We start from the raw sequence: 20745 nt of genomic DNA on the forward strand, positions 1-20745 counted from the left end.
CTATTATGAATAGATCAGCAATGAACATGGATGAGCAAATGTCTCTGTAGTAGGATGTAGAGTCCTTTGGTATATGCCCAAGAGTGGTACAGCTGGATCTTGAGGTAGATCAATTCCCAGATTCCTGAGGAACCTCTAACTGATTTCCAAAGTGGTATATGAGTTTACACTCCCATCAGCAATGGATAAGTGTTCCCTGTATCCCACATCCTCACCAGCATGAGCTGTCATTTGTTTTGTTGATCTTGAACATTCTGACTGAAGTATTCTAACTGAAGATGAAATCTCAAAGTGGTTTTGGTTTTTTGTTTGTTCTTTTTTGTTTTTTGGACAGAGTTTCTCTATGTATCCCTGGCTGTCCTGGAACTTGCTCTGTAGACCAGGTTAGTCTTAAACTCACAGATCTGCCTGTCTCTGCCTCCCAAGAACTGTTCAAAGTAGTTCTGATTTACACTTTCCTGATGATTAAGGATGTTGGACATTTCTTTAAACATTTATCAGTCTTTTATGATTCATCTTTTGAGAACTCTGTTTAGTTCTGTAGCCCATTTTTTAATTAGGTTATTTCTTTTCTTAACATCAAAGGATTTTTAGTTCTTTTTATATTTCAGATATCGACCTTTTGTTGAATGTGTAATTAGTAAAGATCTTTTTTCATTCTGTAGCCTGCCACTTTGTCCAAATGAATAACCTTAATTACCAAAAAGGGGAATAGAAAGAGAGAAGTAGAGGGTGCCTTAGGAACTCATTAGCACTCAAAATCCTATATATCCTCACCACTAGGACGCTGGGCCCAACTTGTCTGTCTTTGAGGGGCCACACCTATAGTTTGAGGCCTGCCTCCCTTTCTTCCCCAGAGCCTCTCTCTTGACCCTGTGATTAAGACTTATATTAAAAATTTCTTTTTAATAAATAATAACTCTGATTTACAAACAAGTTCATCCTGAAATCCTCTTCTGTGGTGCAGGCAAGGACCTAGTTTTGCCTGATTTGATGACCCCCTAAAATAGTTAAAGGAACTTCTTGCCTTTGATATGACCTCTGAGAGTCCTTTAAAAGGAGTTGGGTGAAGCCGGGCATGGTGGCACATGCCTTTAATCCCAGGCAGACCTCTGAGTTCGAGGTCAGCCTGTTCCGTGGAGTGAGTTCCTTGACAACCAGGGCTACACAGAGAAACCTGTCTCGAAAAACCAAACAACAGCAACAGCAACAAAGGAGTTGGGGGGATAAAATCTGGGACCCAGACTAAGCAGAGAGAGGCAGAGAGAGAGAGAGAGAGAGAGAGAGAGAGAGAGAGAGAGAGAGAGAGAGAGAGAACAAATCAAGACTACAGGGAGGGAACTGGGAGGTGGGGAGAGAAAGATGCCTAGACTCTCTTTCTGCCCTTGCCTGGTTCCACCACTGCCTGTGCAGTACTTTCCGGCTGGGTGTTCTTTCCAGCTGAGAACTTTTAAATTGTTTTTAATATTTAATTTTGTGTGTGTGTGTGTGTGTGTGTGTGTGTGCCTGGATGTGTGTATGCACACCACATGTGTGCAGGAGCCCCCTTGGAACTGGTTACACCTGGTTGTGAGCCACCATGTGGGTGCTGGGGACTGAGCACCCGTCCTCTCCATGTGCAGCAGCAACTCTTAACCAACCCTTTCTAAAACTTTGTGTTTTGTATGTATGGCTGTTTTGCCAACATGCATTCTGTGTACCATGTGTGCACCTGGTGCCTTTGGAGGCCAGAAGAGGGTGCTGGATTCCCTAGAACTGCAGTTACAGACAGTTGTGGGTGTTAGGAATTGAACTTGGGTCTTCTCCCCACCCTGCCTGACCCTGCCTTTGATACTAGGTTTTATATTGTAGCCGAAGTTCCAGACTGGCCTGGCTACAACCAGACTGGTTTTGAATTTGCCTCCCTTGGGCTAAGATTACAGTCATGAACTACCATACCTTTCACTCTGTTGCCATTGCTTTGGATTTTGGTGTCCAGTTATTGTTCTTGTGTGTGTGTGTGTGTGTGTGTGTGTGTGTGTGTGTGTGTGTGTTTTGTTTTGAGATTGTCTCATAAACCCAACCTGGCCTCAGTTTTGCAATACAACTGAGGATAGCCTGCCTGCCCTGGCTCCATGTTGGGATTACAGCCAGGCCTCGCCGAGCTTGCCCTCCATCCGGTATTTGTTTTCATCCACAAGGCGGAAGAGAGCAGTTCCACAGTCTCCTCCACGGAGCTGTGGCCTACAGCATCAGGGCACAGAGCCTGGCAAGGGGTTTGGGGAGTAAAGCAAGTTTCTCTGGCACCGTGAGATGTGGAGCGTGTTTTTATGTTTGTAGAAAAAAAAAAGTGTACAGAATGGTGAGCGGTGGGGGAAACTGGGCCATCCTGGCCTCTGATTGGTTGGAATTACAAGAATCCATCAGGTCAGAGTGAGGTCTGCATTCCCGGCTACTGGGTGTTTTAGGAGTGTGGGTCCCTTTTCTGACAAACCTAGAGTACCTTAGGGGTAGGGCTCTCCTGTGGAGATGGGAGTCGGGGGAGGGGCAAGGGATGTCTGGGTGGCTCCAGAGCTAGGGATCTGGAGGACTTGGTCTTTTTCACAATTGGGTTTTTGGAGATCCATGATCCCAAAAGGAGGTCAGCCGAAGAGCTTCAGGAAGCAAGGCTGGCAATAAGGCTTGCTGGCACGCTCCTGGAAGGAGCCCTTGGTGAGTGGACGCAGGCAGAAGGTGCAGGTGAAGTGATCCGGATGGAAGCGGCGCCCCAGAGCAGACACACAGCGGCCAGTCACTGGGAGGCCACACGTGGCACATAGCGAACCACGCTGGGCATGGAAATGGTTCTCACACAGCGGGCGCCCCTCGTGCTCAAAAAAGCTGCCTCCGGAGAAGGGCGCGAGGCATTCCTACCAGAAGGAGGAATTGACAAAATGAGCCCCAAACCCTGACCAGATAACCCACGTGGGTAACTCACATCTACCCTGACTTCCGCAGCGTCGTAGCAGAAGTGAAGGGGCGCTTCCAGCAAAGAGCCAACCCGACTAAGCAACCAACGAACGTCCCACTCTGGGCTCCTAGCCCGCTCCCCACAGCCACGCACCCTGCAGACGAAGCAGTCTGGGTGCCAGAGCGCGCTGAGTGCCGAGATGTAGTTATCCAGAATGGGGCCTTGGCAGCCCTGGCAACGCGGGGCGAACAGCTGCAGGAAGTCCCGGCGGCAGTAGGGGCGGCCCTCCCGCTCGTGGAAACCTGGGGGCAGGGACAGGGGACGTGGGCGGGACTGCGAGATCCAAGAGTGGCAGTGGGTGTGGGCAGGAGGGAGGGAGGGGTAGGGTCTAGGGCAAGGGAAGGGCGATGGGGAGAGGGAGGACTGGGCAGAATAGAAGGAAACTCAAGGCAGGCAGACCACTGAGCCTGTAACCTTTAAGTGTGAGCTCTCACCCTCTTCTCCGAAGGGCTCGCCGCAGCTGACGCAGCAGAAATGTTCTGGGTGCCAGTGGGTGCCCAAGGCGGTCACCATTTTCTGCAGAAAATGAAAAGGACACTGCTGTCGCCTTCTGTCCCTTCTTCCCTCCGACCCCCTCTGGGAACCTGGGGGAGTGGGGACAACAGGCTGAAGTCTGTGTCTGACAAGGAGTTTGGGGTAAAAGGGGGGAAACAGGAGAGGCAGGGTGGGGTGGGGGTGGGGGTAGGTGGGGGAGACAGCTCTGCATTTGGCGGGTCCTCTCTGAACGAAACAGGCAAACCTGTGGGGCCCCGCAGAGCTTACGTGTCGGATGGGTTGGTTGCAGAAGCCACAACGTGGGGAGAAGCGCTCAAAGTAGCACTCGGGGCAAAAGGGAGCCCCGTCCTTCTCGAAGAAGCTGCTGCCTCCCAGGGTGGTGGAACAGCCGCTGCAGAGGAAGTGCTCAGGGTGCCAGGCTCTGCCCAGAGCCGTAACCACCTGCGAAGTGGAACAATGAACGGAGCCTTCTGTCAGAGTGGCTCTCCAGTCGGCAGGTGCTGGGTGAGCTAAGACGTTTATAGACCTGGCGGTTCCCCAGTCTTAACCCTGATGGACCGGGATGAAGAAAAACCACAAAAGTCCAAGGTGATGCAAACCGTGTTAGAGCTCCAAAGCTGGGCTTCCAGCTTTACTCCAGGTCTGTGTGCACAGAGCACACAAGGCTTGGTGCATTTGGGCCCGCGCTCCTTCTAAGGGCCCACAAAACGGTTGAGTTACTTTAAAGTTTGTGTAGGGTGCTTATTTTTTCGAGACGGAATCTTTCTAAGCTGCCCTGGCTTCAAACTCACTGTGTAGCTCAACCTTCCTACCTCTCAACCTCCAGGGTGCCAGAATTAGGGTATATTCCACCATAGCAGGTAAAAGTCAATCTTTAGGCCGACACAGGGGAAGAGACCTATGAAGACTTAGTACCCAGAGCCTCCCAGAAGTCATACCACCCTGCTTCCCGTGGCCAGCATTTCTGGTGTAGGAGTCAGGTACTTAATCTAAGGAGATGCTTTAGGCCGGCCAGGTACAGCTATTCTGGATCATATCTGCCCAGTCCATGATCCAGGACTCCTGGACCAGACTCTGAAAGGGAAGAGACGGTTTTCGTGATGTCTGAGAGATACTAGGCAAAAACCCATGAGGCTTTTGTGAAGTTTAAATGAAGTAGGGGTGTGAGAAGGAACTAGCACAGTGTCCAGCATGCAGTAGGGCCACACCAAATACTAACCAGGTAGGAATTCTTACCCTATGGCTTATCACTAAGAGTTTCCGTTTTCTCATATATATATATATATATATATGGCTAGCTGGGTGGTGGTGGCGCATGCCTTTAGTCCCAGCACTTGGGAAGCAGAGGCAGGTAAATCTCTGTGAGTTCGAGGCCAGCCTGGTCTACAAATTGAGTTCCAGGACAGCCAAGACTGTTACTCAGAGAAACCCTGTCTCGAAAAATTAAATACGTGTGTGTGTGTGTGTGTGTGTGTGTGTGTGTGTGTGTATGTGTACACAGCTAAGGGTTAGTTCAAAGGCAATGGTGCATTTTGAATTTGTAAAGGTCCTGGGTTCAGTCCCTAGCACACACACACATAACTTAGGAGGCTGAGGTAGGTGGATTGCCATGAGTTCAAGGCCAGTCTGGGATATAAGATGTGTTTCCGGTCAGCCTAGGCTACAGGGAGACACTGCTTCAAAAAATAAAATAGCGTATTTGAAAAACACATAAAATATAAATAATAACGTCCATTCAGGTGGGCACAGTGGTACATGCTGGAAACCCTAGAACTTGGGAGGCAGAGGCAGGACAATCATGGCTTTTCCAGCAGCCTGGACTACATGGTAAGATCTTATCTCAACATTCCAAGGGTTTGGGCTAGGGTTGTATCTCAGGTGATAGAGTGCTCACCTAGAATACACAAAGTCTTGGGTTCAATCCCATATAAACTGGGGGCGGAGGATGCATGCCTATAATCTCAGGGGGTATATAATACAGGGGGTAGAAACTAGAGGATCAGAAATTGGAGTTTATCCTTGACTATATACTGAATTTGAGGCCAGCATGAGATACATGAAACACTGTCTCAAAAACAAAACAACAACGAACCCTAGAGTTAGGGTACAGCTCGGTGACAGAGGGTCGGCCTAGCACATGCAAGGGCCTGGGGTCAGGCCTCGACTTCACAAGAAAACAATTTCGCCTCCACAGGTATTCATCAAAAGGGAAGAGCACAGCATCCTAATGAACACCTACAGCACACCCTCTCCCCACAAGGCTCGGAGCTCATCACAGAGGAGGGGTTGGGAAGATTGTAAGAGCCAAAAGCTGGGCAAGATGGCGCGAATCCGTGTGTCCTTGACATGACAGGGTTGATGCTCATGAACTCACAGCAGCTGTGGATCTTTCACAAGACCCACTCAGTATCCAGCTGGTTAAAATTCCATCAAGGAGGAGGGAGGAGCTCACTTAGCCCAATCTCTAGCAGGGGAGCTGTTGGCGGTTGTGGCCTCCTGGGAGAGGGCACTCCTGTTTTCTCCAGGAATGTGGCCCCTGGACAGTGCCAACGCTCTGCCCATACCATGAGGCACTAACTGTACCGAGTGGATTTTAAAAAGCTGACATGAAGTTAGGAGGAAGATGGGACATTGGGAGGAATTAAGAGAGGGGTTAGAGAGAACCAAAATATACTGTACACATGTATTAAATTCTCAAAGAATAAGCAATATTTATAAAGGGAAAAGCACAAAGTCTGGTTCTCAAAGGTGGCTTTGTGAGCATATGCCTCCGTTCTCGGGGCTGCACTTACTTGCCCAGCAATGGGTTTACTGCAGGAGCCACAGAGTCCTTTGGCCTGGGTGGGAACACCACGGCGGCTGAGGTCGGACTGCAGCAGACCCAGCATGGTGTCCAGACTGCCCTTGCTGGTCTGCCCTGGTGGAGAAGGGCACCCCTCTTGGGGTGGGCTCACTGCCGGTGGCTGAGATGGCCCTGAGGCTGGAAGCTGCAGTGAAGAGGACATGGACGTTGAGTTGACAAGGCCACAAATTGGAAGCATCAGAACTGGATTGGTGAACCACAAAGTGGCACCAGCCAAAAGCCTTCCAGACTCACCTGGTTCTGGACCCGAAAGTCAGAGAGTGATGCCATCAGTCTGTCCAACTCCAGAGTGGCTGAGGTGGCTGAAGGCTTTGAGGGGGCAGGGAATGGGCTGGGAGGGCTGTGGAGAACACAGTTGTAGAACCTCAGAGCCTGCCAGCATGACACCCCCTCTAGTCCCTCGGACATCCGGGACCCATCGCCTCCTTCCCAGCTCCGCCGGCCATGCCAAACTCACACAGTGGGTGTGTTCTTGTCTTCAGCTTGGTCCTCCTTCTCTTCCCCTTCAGCCATCTTGCTGGATGGGAACTGAGACATTATTTCATCTGGAGAGATGAGAACATAACAGTAGGCAAGGGGCCACACTCAGTTCGCCCTCCCAGTGGAAGGCTTCATGTCCTTTAACTGTTCCTCGGAGATATTTGTGTCTCTTAGGCTCTGCCCTGCTTTGCCCTGTCCCCAACCCACCAAAGACTGGCTCGGTAACCCTGGTACCTGTGATGTTGAACTGGGTGGCATTCAGTTCCTGAAGCAAACGATCCAGCTCACAGAGCCCATTGCCCAAGACACCACTGGAGGAGGAGAATGGAGGAGCCGCAGGGGCTGCCGGCTTTGGGGACCGAGGCTTGCATACTGTGCTAAGGGACAGGAGGGGATCTAGGTTTAGGGTAGGGAATCCAAGTCCCCTCACCTGAACTTCAACTGGTTTCTCCATCTCCACGCCCCAGTTCCCAGGCCCCTCACCTGTATAGATGATCCTTGTCCCCAGAGGTTCCTGAAGAGTCTCCAGACCCTGTCTACAGAGAGTAGAGGTGTATGTGGAAAGACAGTTATGTTCCTTGTCTCACTCAGGCTCTGATTCCCCTCGCCCAGACCAACCCAGGCCCTAGTGGCTGCCCCAGGCCCCAGAACCTCATCTCACCTGTGGCTGGTGGCCATAGGGTGGGGGAGGTGTGAGTGTCTCTGGTGGGCGCTCTTTCGGAGCCCCTAACCGTGACATGTGTGAAGTGGTGGTCTCCAGGTCAGAGAGCAGGGCATCTGCAGTGAGAGGCCCTCGGGTGAGAGGTGGGGGTGGGGTCAAGGTCTTAAGTGATTAGAGGTAAGGGTTTCAAGTGGCAGTGTTTGAAAAGATAGAAGCCAACGTTAAAGGTGGAGGCTAAGAAACATAAACCCACGGCCGGATCAAGGCAAAGAGGTGGAATAGTAGCAGGGGATATTTATGACTAGACATCTCCCTTGACTTATCCTGGGAGCCAAGTGCAAAGATAGCCACTTGACTCTTACTCTCCATGTCTTTCCTGTTGCATCCGAGATGGGCTCTTACTGAATCTCAGCCGTTCACCTGGCTGTGTGTTTGACACCCAGCTTCCTGGTTAGATGTTCTCTGTGCCACACCCACTAACTCTTCCCCATATTTAAAGAGCCTGGCCAACTTGGCCCACTTCTTGGTCACAATGAAGTCTCACCCAGTCCTCCTCGGGGGCAAGTGGTACTGGCAGGGAACTGCTTTTGGGTGTACTTCTTACCCATGTGCTATTATTGAGGAGCGCCCTCTGCTGTTGGGTCCAGAAATCCCAGCCTCAGCACATAGGGAGGACAAGACCCCTGGGGCGCTTTGAATCTTTGAGCTCCGGGTTCTTTTACTCTTCTCTGAGCATCTAGTTAGCAGCCTTAAACTTCTTTCTGTCACCTTGGCACTCTGTCTACTAGTCTCTTTCTAGCCCTGCGGGCTTACTTGACATCTGCTATATTTCGGAGCGCTTACTCCTCTCTTCTTGAAATCCTGGTGCAGGCTATCTGGCCCCCTTTCATCTCCGAAACTTGATGTCACTCTCTCCTCTCCAGTCTATTTTCCCAGTCTCGGGGCCCAAGAATCCCTTAACCCCTTCCTTCCCAGAGTCTCTGAATCCAGGCCCCCTCGGGTGTCTCAACGCCTAGTCCATTGCACAAGCCGGGTCGGGGGAGCAGAGCCAGGGAAGAACGGAGCGAGCAGTGCCGTTGCAAGCAGGGCAGGAAGGGAGAGGCAGGAAAGGGTACGTGGATTGGGGAGGGAGGAGGCGCAGGCAGGCAGAGGCGAGAAAATGGAGGGAGAAAGCCAGGATGGGGGAAATGTGGGAGTGTGAGTGGGGAAGAGGATAGATGCAGGCAGGGGTGAGTGGCTGAGGGGATCTGGTCCCCACTCACCCAGGTCCTCCATGGCGGTGCGCTGGCGGACAGCTTGGGGCGAGCAGGGCGGGGGCCGTGTCCGGTGGGGGCGGGGGGACGGGGGGGGACGTCAGGGAGTTAGAAGCAGGGCCGTGACCATGTATGGAAGCCGGGACCCGCTGGGATACGGTCGAGGGGGGAGCGATGAAGGGGGAGCATGGGGACACGAAGAAAGACAGCACCAGGGCCCACCCAACCCACCCAGCCTTCTGGCTCTGCTCAGAGGAGGCCACACCCCAGCCTTTGCCTCAGCGGCCGCAAGTCCCAGAAGCTGAAGCCAAGTCAGAAGTGGTTCTTCCATAGCTCCTGCCTAAGGAGTCTGATGAAACGGAAGCCCCCAAGCCCGCTCCTCCCAAAGCCGGCTCCTGAGTTCTAGGCAGAGCCCCGCTCCCACCCAGGGAATTTTTTAAAAGACTTGCCTCTTGCAGAATTTTGTTGGAGATGGGAGTGACATGCTAAGGATCTATCCGACTCCAGGTTCTGACAGCCAGCCAAGTAAAGATCGAACGGCCAGAGGCATAGACACTAAGAAATGTCTCACACAGAGAGCACCAATCCAGACTCTAAGGCAGGACTTTTCCCTGCCAAACATACCTGGAAATAGATACACAGAACAGGGAGAGCAAAACCCAGACAACCTAAGCCCCTGTAAACTCCCAGCACAACAAATCCCAGACAACTTGTAAAACAAAACTCTTCCCTAACACTGAGGGGACCAGAGCCTGTTCTGAAACAGCCCTTTCCTGAGGTACTGATGAAGGAGAAGCAAGCAAGCAGCTTACAGACTCCAGTCAGCGTGACAAGAAGCTGTCTCTGAACTGACTCCCTAAAAAACCAAATTGGAAACCCGTGGAGACGGGTATGGACAGATGGCTGCCGTCTTACAGACGTCCTGGAGGACAGATCTAAACGATGGACTATGGGGCCTCAACCCAGGAGCAAGTCAGAACCTGGAAAGTTTGGTAAAAATACTGAAGCTCAGCATGGCCCTCCACGCCAGCCTAAATCAGTCAGAAAGGGACCAGGCTAAGTACCTTTTTTAAAAGATAGGATCTCACTATGCAACCCTGGCTGGCCTCGAACTCACACGAGATCCACTTGCCTCTGCCTCCTGAGTGCTGGCATTAAAGGCATGTACTACCACACCTTAAATGCACAACCTGAACCAGAGAGGCTCAGGGACAGCAAGAGCCACCTTAACTCACCTTTCTGAAATGCCCAGACCCTGGCAGGCTTAGTCCAGGGCTCTGAGAGCCCAGTGACGGAGACCCTTCCTTCATCTGAACGCCAGGAAAGTGGCTTTCTCTGAATGTGACTAAGACCAGGCTCAGACACCCTAAGAATACAGCAGGTCTCCCCTTAGGCAGATGACATTTTAAAACTTGGCTTGGACCAGGAGGACGGCTCAGCAGGTGAAGGCGCTTTCTGCCAGGCCAAACAACCTGAGCTTAGGACCCATATGACAGGAGCAGAGAACTGACTTCCTCAAGCTGTCTTGACTTCCACATAGGAGCCATGGCATGCACACACCCACACATAAACTAGTATCTTAAAAAAAAGAAAAAGAAAAATGTGGCTCAAGAGATGGGAATGGACGCGGACTGACCGGTAAAGGACAGTCAGAAGGCAGAACTGTTATGACATGCCACCACACTAAGTAAAAACCTCTCAGCCTGGCCAGGGTCTGTATTTAGATGGGCGACTGTGTCTAAGCAACGAGGATCCATAAACGGAAAGGAGGCTTCCCCTGGGGATGCAAAAATCCATCCCATAGAAAACCCACCATGTCCCAGGCCTATAGAAACCACTAGGCAATTATTCATTGAACTCTCAAATCCAAGGAGGGCCCATGTCAAAGCCTGGGGCTCTTGGCAGGTGAATGGGTGGGGTGCCCCCGGAAGCAAGCAAGCAGAGCAGCACACAACAGCAGTGTCCAAATCTCAAGTTTTTAATTTCAACACCGGAGGGCTGGGTCAGACCAGATCCTGGGGCCGAGCTGTCCTCTTGGGCTCTGTGCACAGACTCCGGTGTGGACATTTTAGTCGTAGACCTTCAGATCTTCAGCCTGGGGCTCAGCTCCACTTGCTCTTCAGTCCCTGAGGCTAGCTCCTTCTGCTGTCTCCTCTCATGCCATGCTGAGAGAAGCCTCCCGGACAGCCACCTCATCCCCTGGGTGCTCTCCCAGGGATGGCGACACTTTAGCCTAGAACATCTGTACTATGACTCATTCCCCGTTACCACAGCCAGCAAAGCTTCGGCGAGAGGCCCTGCCTCCTCACCTACCGCTTCCACAAGCCCCATAAGGGCCAGGGCCCGTTTTCTAGGGCACTGCCCTGGCTCCAGTGTCCATCGTGCACAGTGGGCAGCCAGCCGGGGCCGACCTAAGCGGAATACTTCACCCACCGACTCAGGGCCACCCCGGGGACCCAAGTGGATGCGGCCAACAGCCTCTTCTAGCTCCTCTTCTAGCGCAGGCAGCAAGAACCGGCCAGCAGCCTCCAGAGCTTCCTCAGCCTTGGAGCCCAGCAGGGGCTGGCCAGGTGGGGGTATGGGTCCCAGAGCAGCCCCACAGCCCCGACAACCATGCAAATGATGTAGGACAGGCCACGCTGCACTAGGGGACAGACCACGAAGGGGCACCAAATCCATCTGGGCTTCAGCGAAGCTGCCGGAGAGCAGGGCCCGGAAGAAAGGGGAGGCAGTAGCTGAAGCAGCCCGCTGAGCAGGGAGCTGGAGGCCTGAATCCAGAACGAAGTGCAGGTCAGGAGCGGGGACGGGGGCTGGACCCAGCAGAGGTTCATAGAGGCAAGGGGACGGTGAGTCTAGTTCCAAGGGCATGGCAGGGAAAAGGACTGGGCTCACAGTGGGAGACACTAGGCCCTGGAGACAGGAAAGGGAATCTGCCGCAAAGAAGAGGAAGAGTGGGTGTGGAACTGGCTGAGTTAGTGCCGTGAGGAGGTGGCGGAGGCCACCCTGATCCAGAAGTAAGCGGCGCCACAGAGTAGGTTTCCTGTGGGGAAAAGAGAGTCTTTCATTAGGGGTATGAGGGCCCGCTAGGACCTACAGGACAGGAGAGTTGCCGTCTTACTCGCAATCCCTGCAAGACACCCGTTTCCCCCTCACCGGCAGATGAAGGGTAGGGTCAGTGCGCAGGCTACCCGGTCCTCGGGACTCCCGGAGAGCAGCAGGTGGGTGAGGGCGCCTACTCCGAAGGGAGATTCAGCCTGAACAGTCAGGTTCTGCAGCAGCATCTCACCTGTGGGGACAGGCACAGCAGGTCAGGTTGGGTGCTGTGGGCAAGACAGGACTCAGGGTCCGTAAAAGGGAGGAGAGTAAAATCTCAGGGCGAGACATCAACAGAGGTGCGAAGAGCCCTGGTCAAGGACAGGCAAGTGGACGGCCGGGGTGCAGAGCTGGGCCCTCCAGGAAGGAAGCAGCCTACAGTCAGGCCCAGAAGACAGGCCGGTCCTCAGATGAAAACAGCAGGCGGGCCTGCGAGGACACGGTGCCTCGGTCTGAGTTCCTAAGTGAGTGTGCCCAGGGGAGAACCAGGACAGTGCAGAACCAAGAGGAGAGTGGGTACAGAAATGCAGAAAGGTCAGATCCTAGGGCACTAGGAGCCAAACCTGGTAACCAGGTTATCTGGGCTCCAAGGTTTGGGCAAAGGACAGAACAGACTTCTCTGTCTTCCAGGGCTGTGGAACAGAAGGGAAAGCTCCCTGCCTTCCAGGCCCCATACCCCCAACGCCTGGGGGCTGAGAAGCCCGGATGGGGGGGCTGCAGAGAACAATGGGGACAAGTGAGTAGGAAGCAGAGCTTCTAGGACCACCAAAGGTGCGGGAGGAAATGGGCCTTTCACATGGGTAGGGACAGGGGAAACATACCCAGCTCTCGGTGCTGGCTTCGGTGTACAGGCCGGGCACGTGGCACAGGCCAGTCATCTGGTGAGACACCGAGTACGAGCCAGGCCCGCAGCAGTGCTGCGCCATAGCTGCGTACAAAGGCCTCGAGGCAGGCAGGGTTACAGGTGAGGCGGGCCAAGATACGTAGTGCACGTGGGTTTGGTGGTCCTGGGGCACCCGTCACATAGGCCAACAGGCCACACAGTGCTGGCCCAGTCACTAGAGCTCCACTTGGGTCAGGAGCCTGGGAGAAACGTGACAGCAGCAACAGTGCTGGCCCCTCTTGGCCCCAAGGCTCCTCAGGAGTGGCAGCAGGGGGACGGCCCAGTTTGCGAAGTGTGCGGGGTGTCGACATTGAGGTCTGGCCAAGGGAAGGACTGACTGACTCAGATGGCTCTGGTATCGGACAACGCTCAGGAGACCAATCTGGGGAGATATCTCCAGGGCCTGCTGCATAACCCTCAGAAATCAGCCACAACCTATAGAGGACAGGAAGAAAAGGAGTCTGAACCCAGAGCCGAGGTGAGGAAGCAGGACCAAAAGAGACGGTTCTGCGTCATAAACTCAAGGCAAACATGGGATGGTGAGTCCCAGGACAGTCTGCTGAGAGACTGTCTCCAAAAGAAAAAAAAAAGGGTAGACAGAGGGAAGGAGGGAGGGAAGAAGGAATGAAGGGAGGAGAGGAAAAGACAGGCAAGGAGAGAAAGGGGCCAGCTCCGTGAAGGTGTGCAAAGTGGGGGGAACACGGCCTGAGGTGGGCCACACCTCATTCTGAATTACTAGTGTTCACCATGTGCCAAGTCCAGCCTCAGGTGCTCAAGAAAAGCATGAACAAAGCATGTTATTCCCAGAGTTCATGATCTATGGAGGAGAGAGAGCGCAAGCATGTAAACCACACAGCAGGACCAGGTACACAGTGTTTCATGCCTGTGATCCCGCCACTCGGGGCACTGACGCAGGAGGATGATGAGTTTAAGATCAGCCTAGGCGACAGAGTGAGACCCCTTGCCCAACAAAACAAAGCAAACCTCCCATGGCATGTTGCTGTTGAAGTCAGCGCAGTGAGGATGTGCTAACGGGAGGGGAAAGCAATACTGTCGATCAGAGGAGAGGGGAGATATCAGATCAGATGGTGATCGTGACCCCTCACAAAGGTGGTAAGAACCGAACCAAGACTTGAAGGAGGTGAGAGATGAAGGCACACAGGAGGACGAGTGCTCTGACAGAGAGACTCTCGGATAGCACTTTCTTATCATGTGCAGGAACTAAAGAGGAGGCCTTCAGGGAGTGAGAGTGGAGATGGAGTTGGAGTTCACAAGACAGACATTCCTGACCATCACTCAGAGCTGGGTGAGGGGTAGTCTTTGCAACAACTCTGTGGGTATGAGGCTGCTAGCCTCCATTGCACACACAAGCAATCAGTGGCTCAGAAAAGTCACTTAGTTTTGGTGATGGGGCAGAATAAGAACAGGTAAAAGGAGAGCTGTAAGTCCAAGGACAGCCTGGGCTACACACTGAGATTCAGGCAGCCTGGCCTCCAAAGTAAAATGCTATCTCATAAATAAATAAATAAATAAATAAATAAATAAATAAATAAATAAATAAAAACTGGGCTCCATAGCATACCACTGTAACCGGGACACATGCCACCCCTAATCAACTTGCATAGGGCCCAGAATTCTGGATGATGGGTGGAGCCAGGGTCAGATGGCAGATTCAAGTCATATTAGGGAAGAGCAATGAATTAGGAATAAATCTTGGTAAATCTCTTAAGACAGGAAAGAGGCAGAGGTAAGGAAGATGGTCATGGCAGACACAAACTCCCTCCCCAAAGCACCATCCATCCCTCGGGCCCTGACAAGAGGACTCACCTAAGGCTCCGGTAGCTCCCTGCCTCTGTCTGCCCAGGGCTCCGTTCCTCAGGGAAGTCCCAGGAAGCGGCTTCTATTCCTTCTTCTTCCTCTTCCCCAGCTTCACCACATAGCTGCCTGGCCAGAAGAGGCACGAGGCCCAGAGCCTGTAGCTTGCCCAAGGCCCCAGTATCATAAAGGAAGCCTACAAGAGCAGCCACAACACGTGGATGCCAGGCACTGGCACCAGGGTCCTGCAGCAGGCCCATCAGCAGCTCCAAACCACCAGCGTCCCGCAGCCGGGCCCGGTTGATGGCTTCCCGGCACAAGAGACACACAGCCCTCACTAGGGGCTGCTGGGAAGCTGAGCTGGTCCCACTGGGACCCCGTCGCCGCCTTAGCTCACCTAGTAACACCTCCACACCACCAGCATTGCCCAGTGCGGGCCGCACTAGGCCCTGAGCACACAGATTGGCAAGGATCAGGATGGCCGCCTCACGTATTGCCCGTTTAGGGTGAGAAGCCAGGCTGACAAGTGGGCCCAGTCCCCCACCCAGACTTAGCTGCTCAGCACAGGCCCGGGAACAGCCTCGGCTGAGTTCCAAGAGAGCACGGACTAGGGCCGAGGTCAGTGCAGGGTCTGGGGCCGTGGTTAGGAGCTCAGCCAGTGGCCGGACTGCTCCCTGCTGTGCCAGGGCCAGTCGGTGCTGGGGTGAGTCTGCCAGGTTGCGGAGGGCACGAACTATGCTCTGTAGGCATTGTGAGTCCTGGCAGGCCGCCAGGCTCTCAACAAGAAAGGGCACAGCTCCTGGAGAAGGAAGAGGAAGATATACATGAGCAAGGGTAGCCATGTCAAGTCCTTCTGCAAGTCTCTGCTCACCCCACTCCCACAGCCTTCTCACCGGCAGAGTGGATGTCCCTGCAGCTCTCAGGTTCCATGGCTAAGTTCCCCAGAGCGCGAGCCGTGCGGTTCTGGATGCTGTCTGTCTTCACACATTGAAGAATGGTCACTGCAAGGACAGTTTGTCTTCTTGAGGACTCTACCCCTTATCTGTTTCTCATTGATCAGCTCAAGAATGTGGTAAATGTCTGGGGATGCAGGTCAGTGCTAGAGCCATCCCCAGCAACCCAAAGAGAGTGGGAGGAGGAAGAGGAGAGGGGAGGGGGAACGTGATTTGAGAGGGTTGGGGAAGGTCTTCAGAAGATGCTAGGCGGTAAGCAAGAGCTGGAGGACTGAACGGATATTTGTCAGAAGGATAGTAAATGGAAAGGCTAGTGTCTCAGGTTTGGAAGCAGCTTTTCCAAATGCCTCGAAGTAACAGTGTCTGTTCTATGATTTCACAAAGCCCCTCAAATAACTGTCCAAGGAGTCAAAATTTAAATGTGAAGGCAACAGCAGCCACAAAAGGGTTTTAAGAAGGGCAGTGACATTATACACTCCAGCAGCTGTAGTGGTGGGGTATTACAAGAGAAAGGAACGGGCCAGGGAGAACGGATGAAGCTGTCACAGTGGTCCAGGTAATCTGGCTTGAACCAAGTCAGCTTTCATCCCTGCCAATCCGAAGATAATCCTGCCCAGGACAGAAATGTGGAAGCAAGGTTAGAGAGAACCCGGTATTTACGAGGGCTGTTGTCACGCCTCTTGTCAAACGCATTACTGTATAAGTGCATTCTATCCAAGTTCTAAATATATAAATGCTTCACTTTAAAAAATAAGCTTTTGTCAAAACTGGCAATGACACAGCTTTGTTCCCATCGTTGCCGTCAGGAGGCGCCAAATCAGCCGGTTCGCAGAAAGGCTTATCCTTTGCGGGAATTTGTTTACTGTGTGTTTTAAGTACCCAGCCTGTGCTTGGAGTCTGGGCATTCTGCATTTGAATTTCATTTTATGCCCACTTCAACCCTGTCGGGTAGCTACTGTTATTATTTTGAAGGGGTTGGGTGATTTGCCTGGTATTTCTGACTACCCCACTTTCTAAGTCCGTTCTCTGAACTTTCAAAACCACTTTCTGGCCTCCAGATCATCCACGTGAAGCCTTGCACAGGGACGGACAGTCCGCTATAAACGCCAAAACTAGAAAGTACAAACCATTCGCTCAAAAGTGAGGCGGGAGCCAATACCTAGTCCTGATCGGGGCGGGTCCAGGTATAATTTATAGAGAGCAGTGACGTCACACAGCATGACACCTGAGGAGATGAGTGGCGCTGCACCATCACAAAGCACGCACTCAGAGACACGACCTAAAGAACTAACTAAGGATTGCACAGGTCCTGTGGGTGGAACTTTTCTGAGACATCGGGGCGGAGCACTTACCCAAAGGGAGAATGCCTCCAAGTCTACGGACTTCGGCCCGGCACGCCCCCTCCGTACAGCAGTTGGCTAGAATGCTGAGCGCCAAATCCAGCGTCTTGCGCAGGCGCACTGGCGTCGAAGGAGTCAAAGGCGACTCCGCAGCGGGGGCGGGGCCAGGGGAAGGACCAGCTGACGCAACCGACGAAGGGGCGGAGCCAGAGCCTGCTTGGGACGGGGCGGGGCCCGCAGCAGCCGTTCGGCGTAGCAGAGCGAGGAGGGGGCGGAGCCCGCCGCGTGCCCGGAAGCGCTCAATTCCCTCTGCTGCCTTGATGTGGCGCGTGCGAAGAGCTAAGAGCGCGCGGCCCAGGGGTGTCTCGTTGGTAGCTGGGTCCTTTCCCCAGCCCGGCCCCTCCCCGGCCGCCGCCGTGAGTTGCGCGAGGCAAAACGAGAGCGAGTCCGTAAGGGCCGGTCTCGCAGCCGCCATCTTGGCCCGGGCCTAAGGCTCCGCCCCGCGTCTCGCCGGTTCTCTGAGAGAGCGGAACTGGAAGAGAGGGGCGTGGCCAGGCTGCTCCTCTGAATAGCGCCGCCGCAGTTATCAGGCGAGTCGGAAGTTGAAGTTCTAGATTCTGGAACTTGGGTACTTGCACAGTCGCAGAAGACATGGCGAGAACGGTATTTATCTGTGTGAAAGTAAGAGGCGTGTCCGGTGCATGCTGGGATATGTAGTCGGCCCAACCTTAGAGCAGTTTGAAATGGGCTTAAGAGTGAGCTGTTGCTTCTAGAGCTATAGGTGCTGTCCTGGGCTGCCCAGCGTGACTTAGCTACTTCGCTCCCCGTACGTCCTTGTCAGCGACCGCCTCTCCTCGTTCAGATTTTATTGGCAACCCCCAAGCGCGGTGGCCTAGGGTCCCGAAACCGGACTGATCAACTCATAGAACTCCAAGCTTTCGTTAAGTGATTGAGAGAGTTAAACCTACCGAGAAAGTTCGCTGCTGCTTCCTAGAGCAGCTCGGGCTTGTAGACCTTTCCGTTTCCGGTGCTGGCCTCCAAGCCCCCAGTGTCTTTTCTCCAGCTGAGCTAAGTGAGTGGCATTTCGGAGACCGAGCGCTCTTCGTCCGCAATGGAACTTGCGGCTAGGGAGAATCCAGATGGGGTGAAGCTGCTGGGGAACCGGACATCAAAATTCCCGGGAGCCCTCAAGTCGCCCCTCGACTGCGAGGCTGAGCTGCAGGAGTGCCCTCTCCTGGCGCGGCCAGAGCAACCAGCCGCCGGGGCAAAGTTGCTGGAGCAGCAGTACCTATATAGGTCAAGCTCCGGCCCTGAGGAAGAAGCCTTTGCCAAGACCAATGATCCTATAGTCCCCAAAGCTTTCAGGTGCCGCGGTTGTGGGCTGACTGTAGCCAGCCTCTCTGACCTCATTCACCATCAAAGCAGCCATGGGTGTGACCGGCCTTACAGCTGTCCAGAGTGTGACAAAAGCTTCCGGCGTGGCTCAGATCTGGTTAAGCACTACAGGGTGCACACTGGTGAAAAACCTTACCCTTGCCCGGAATGTGGCCGTTGCTTCAGTCTCAGCTCTAATCTCACTAAACACCGGCGTTCTCACTCAGGTCTCCGGCCTCATAAGTGCATGGAGTGTGGAGAGGCCTTTGGCCGCAGTGCAGACCTAGCAAAACACCAGAGGGTGCACACTGGGGAGAAGCCCTATGCTTGTGCTGAATGTGGTAAGACTTTCAGGGTGAGCTCCAACCTGATTCAGCACCAGCGTACTCACACTGGTGAGAAACCCTACCGCTGTGGACTCTGTGGCAAGAGTTTCAGCCTGAGCTCTAACCTTTTACAGCACCAACGCTGTCACACAGGTGAGAAACCCTACTTCTGTGCCTGGTGTGGAGACAGCTTTGGGCGCAGTTCCTACCTGCTGGAACACCAGCGTTCACACACAGGCGAGAAGCCCTACAATTGCTGTGAGTGTGGCAAGAACTTCACCAACAGCTCAAACTGCCTAAGGCACCAGCGCACTCACAATGGAGAACCGCCTTTCAGGTGTCTTGAGTGTGGACGTGGCTTTAGCGAGAGCACCATGTTCATTGAACACCAGCGCATTCACTTGAGCCAATAACAGGCCTTTCCAGAATATGGCAAAATCTTACACCACAGTTTCATTAATGTTAACACATGGGCAAAAAGTCCTAGAAGTTTCCTGGTTGCAGCTAGTATTTTGTGGACAATACCAGCATATCCACGCAAACCAAAGACCTTACATTTGCAGCAAGTGTGCCAGGGTCTTCAGGCAGATTTCCCACTTGCTCTTCTACCAGGTGACCCACAGTCGCAAGAAGACTTCCATCTGCTTGTAAGGTGGCAAGGCCTTTGCCCATAACTCCCAACCTTGTCTAGCACCAATGGATTACCAAGAGGGGAGCTTCTGCAGACATCCCTGGCTTCAATTTTAATCCAGATTTTGTTTCTGGGTTTGGTCCAGCCCTGAGAAGCCTGCAGGAACCAGGGTTTTTAAGCAGACTCCTTTTCTGAATCCCTTAGATGGTTTAATTAAGGGCCAATAATAGGACTCACAGTTGCCACCTGGATTGAGCCAGGAACCCCAGGCTAGAGCATAGCACTAGAGCTGTGGCTACTACCTTCAAAGAGACAAGATCTTAGGGGGAAAAAAAAAGGTCCTGCTGTTCCATGAAATTATATTCAGAGTAATGTCCATTAGCTAGAGGGAAGTTTTTAGATGTCCAGAGCCAATAACCTTAACCCAGCTGCTTTGAGATAGATTAACCATAACCAAAGCAACAGCAGCCAGGGCGGTGGTGGGACACACCTTTAATCCCAGCACTCGGGAGGCAGAGGCAGGTGGATCTCTTTGAATTCAAGGCCAGCTTGGGTTACAGAGTGAGATCCAGGACAGGCACCAAAACTACACAGAGAAACTATGTGTGGGGGTGGGGGTGGGTGGGGAACAGCTACTTTTCTCAGAGGAAGAGGACTTACAAGCCAGGCAAAGTCCCTGTTGAGGACTACAATAGCAAGAGGTTGAAGGTGGACAAGAGAGAATCATAAAGAAGGCTATGTTCTAGCAAAAGGACCAAAGAATTTGAACTTGGGATTGTTTCATAAGCTCTGGGTGTAGGATCCCATTCAAAGAACTCTCACCACTTAATAACTATCTTTACTGTTCATACTAGGATGGTGGGGAAATGAGGTCAAAACAAAGAAACAGACTTTGAGTTCAGGATGCTTTATAGTATTTCTAGGCATGGGCAAAGGCCCGAGATTTGTCATCTGGCCCTTTCCTAGTCCTCAATCCCTAAAAAAAAAAAAAAAAAAAAAAAAAAAAATTCCCCTGCCCCCACCTCCACTTCTTTATTCCCCTCAGTGGAAGAATAGTGGGAACTTCTGGACTTTGGAGATTCAGTGTGGCCTTTTTGTCTGACATAGAGGCAGGTTGTCCACCAAAATGTATTTCTTTTTTTCTTTTTCTTCTTTTTTTTTTTTTTTTTTGGGTTTTCCGAGACAGGGTTTCTCTGTGTAGTTTTGGTGCCAGTCCTGGACTCGCTCTGTAGCCCAGGCTGGCCTTGATCTCACAGAGATCCGCCTGGCTCTGCCTCCCGAGTGCTGGGATTAAAGGTGTGCGCTACCACCTCCCGGCAGCACACGCCTTTCTTTAATCCCAGTACTGGGGAGGCAGAGGCAGGCGGATCTCTGTGAGTTCGAGGCCAGCCTGGGCTACAGAGCGAGTCCAGGACAGGCACCAAAACTACACAGAGAAACCCTGTCTTGGAAAACCAAAAAAAAAAAAAAAAGGCATGTGCCACCGCCCCCGGCCCAAATGTATTTCTACTGCTAAAATTAGTGTATATGAGAGTTGGAAGGTTTCCCAAAGCACCACATAATCTTTGATCAGAGCACAGTCCAAGCAG

General features: G+C 52.8%; 3 protein-coding genes across 4 annotated transcripts; 1 reads left to right on the forward strand and 2 right to left on the reverse strand.

The window, feature by feature from the left end:
• Positions 1–2291: 2291 nt before the first annotated feature.
• On the reverse strand, positions 2292–8819 carry Tgfb1i1 (transforming growth factor beta 1 induced transcript 1). 2 transcript variants are annotated; one of them, XM_059250731.1, is made up of 11 exons: positions 8751–8819; positions 7489–7604; positions 7311–7363; positions 7062–7204; positions 6805–6892; positions 6582–6687; positions 6277–6471; positions 3752–3925; positions 3424–3505; positions 3083–3231; positions 2292–2888 (listed from the first exon to the last, which is right to left on the reverse strand). In XM_059250731.1, exons 1-11 carry the CDS (start codon positions 8761–8763, stop codon positions 2622–2624), a joined length of 1386 nt encoding a protein of 461 aa, XP_059106714.1. In that variant the 5' UTR covers positions 8764–8819; the 3' UTR covers positions 2292–2621. The 2 variants fall into 2 exon arrangements, with proteins under 2 accessions (XP_059106714.1, XP_059106720.1); XM_059250737.1 differs by lacking the exon at positions 8751–8819 and having other exon boundaries at positions 7062–7199; positions 7489–7505.
• A 1884-nt stretch (positions 8820–10703) lies between these two features.
• Armc5 (armadillo repeat containing 5) lies at positions 10704–18208 on the reverse strand. Its single transcript, XM_059266106.1, has 6 exons — positions 16838–18208; positions 15426–15533; positions 14545–15331; positions 12656–13152; positions 11895–12027; positions 10704–11781 (listed from the first exon to the last, which is right to left on the reverse strand). The coding sequence occupies exons 1-6, from the start codon at positions 17298–17300 to the stop codon at positions 10989–10991; spliced, it is 2781 nt and encodes a 926-aa protein (XP_059122089.1). The 5' UTR covers positions 17301–18208; the 3' UTR covers positions 10704–10988.
• On the forward strand, positions 16773–20272 carry LOC131913469 (zinc finger protein 239-like). The gene has a single exon (XM_059266118.1). The coding sequence runs from the start codon at positions 17937–17939 to the stop codon at positions 18936–18938; it is 1002 nt and encodes a 333-aa protein (XP_059122101.1). The 5' UTR covers positions 16773–17936; the 3' UTR covers positions 18939–20272.
• Positions 20273–20745: the final 473 nt, after the last annotated feature.

This window comes from Peromyscus eremicus, chromosome 1 (genome assembly GCF_949786415.1).
Source record: "Peromyscus eremicus chromosome 1, PerEre_H2_v1, whole genome shotgun sequence".
NCBI classification, from domain to species: Eukaryota; Metazoa; Chordata; class Mammalia; order Rodentia; family Cricetidae; genus Peromyscus; species Peromyscus eremicus.

Excerpts from the sequence above, each read along its gene's own strand:
- LOC131913469 (XM_059266118.1), top strand. The coding sequence starts at position 17,937 with ATGGAACTTGCGGCTAGGGAGAATCCAGATGGGGTGAAGCTGCTGGGG.
- Armc5 (XM_059266106.1), bottom strand. The coding sequence starts at position 17,300 with ATGGCGGCTGCGAGACCGGCCCTTACGGACTCGCTCTCGTTTTGCCTC. Across the intron at positions 13,153-14,544 it reads GGGAGCTACCGGAGCCTTAG|GTTGTGGCTGATTTCTGAGG; the intron begins GTGAGTCCTCTT and ends TGTCCTCTATAG. Across the intron at positions 11,782-11,894 it reads ACCCTACCCTTCATCTGCCG|GAAACCTACTCTGTGGCGCC; the intron begins GTGAGGGGGAAA and ends TTTTCCCCACAG.
- Tgfb1i1 (XM_059250731.1), bottom strand. Across the intron at positions 6,688-6,804 it reads GACAAGAACACACCCACTGT|CCCTCCCAGCCCATTCCCTG; the intron begins GTGAGTTTGGCA and ends TGTTCTCCACAG. Across the intron at positions 3,926-6,276 it reads GTAAACCCATTGCTGGGCAA|GTGGTTACGGCTCTGGGCAG; the intron begins GTAAGTGCAGCC and ends TCCACTTCGCAG.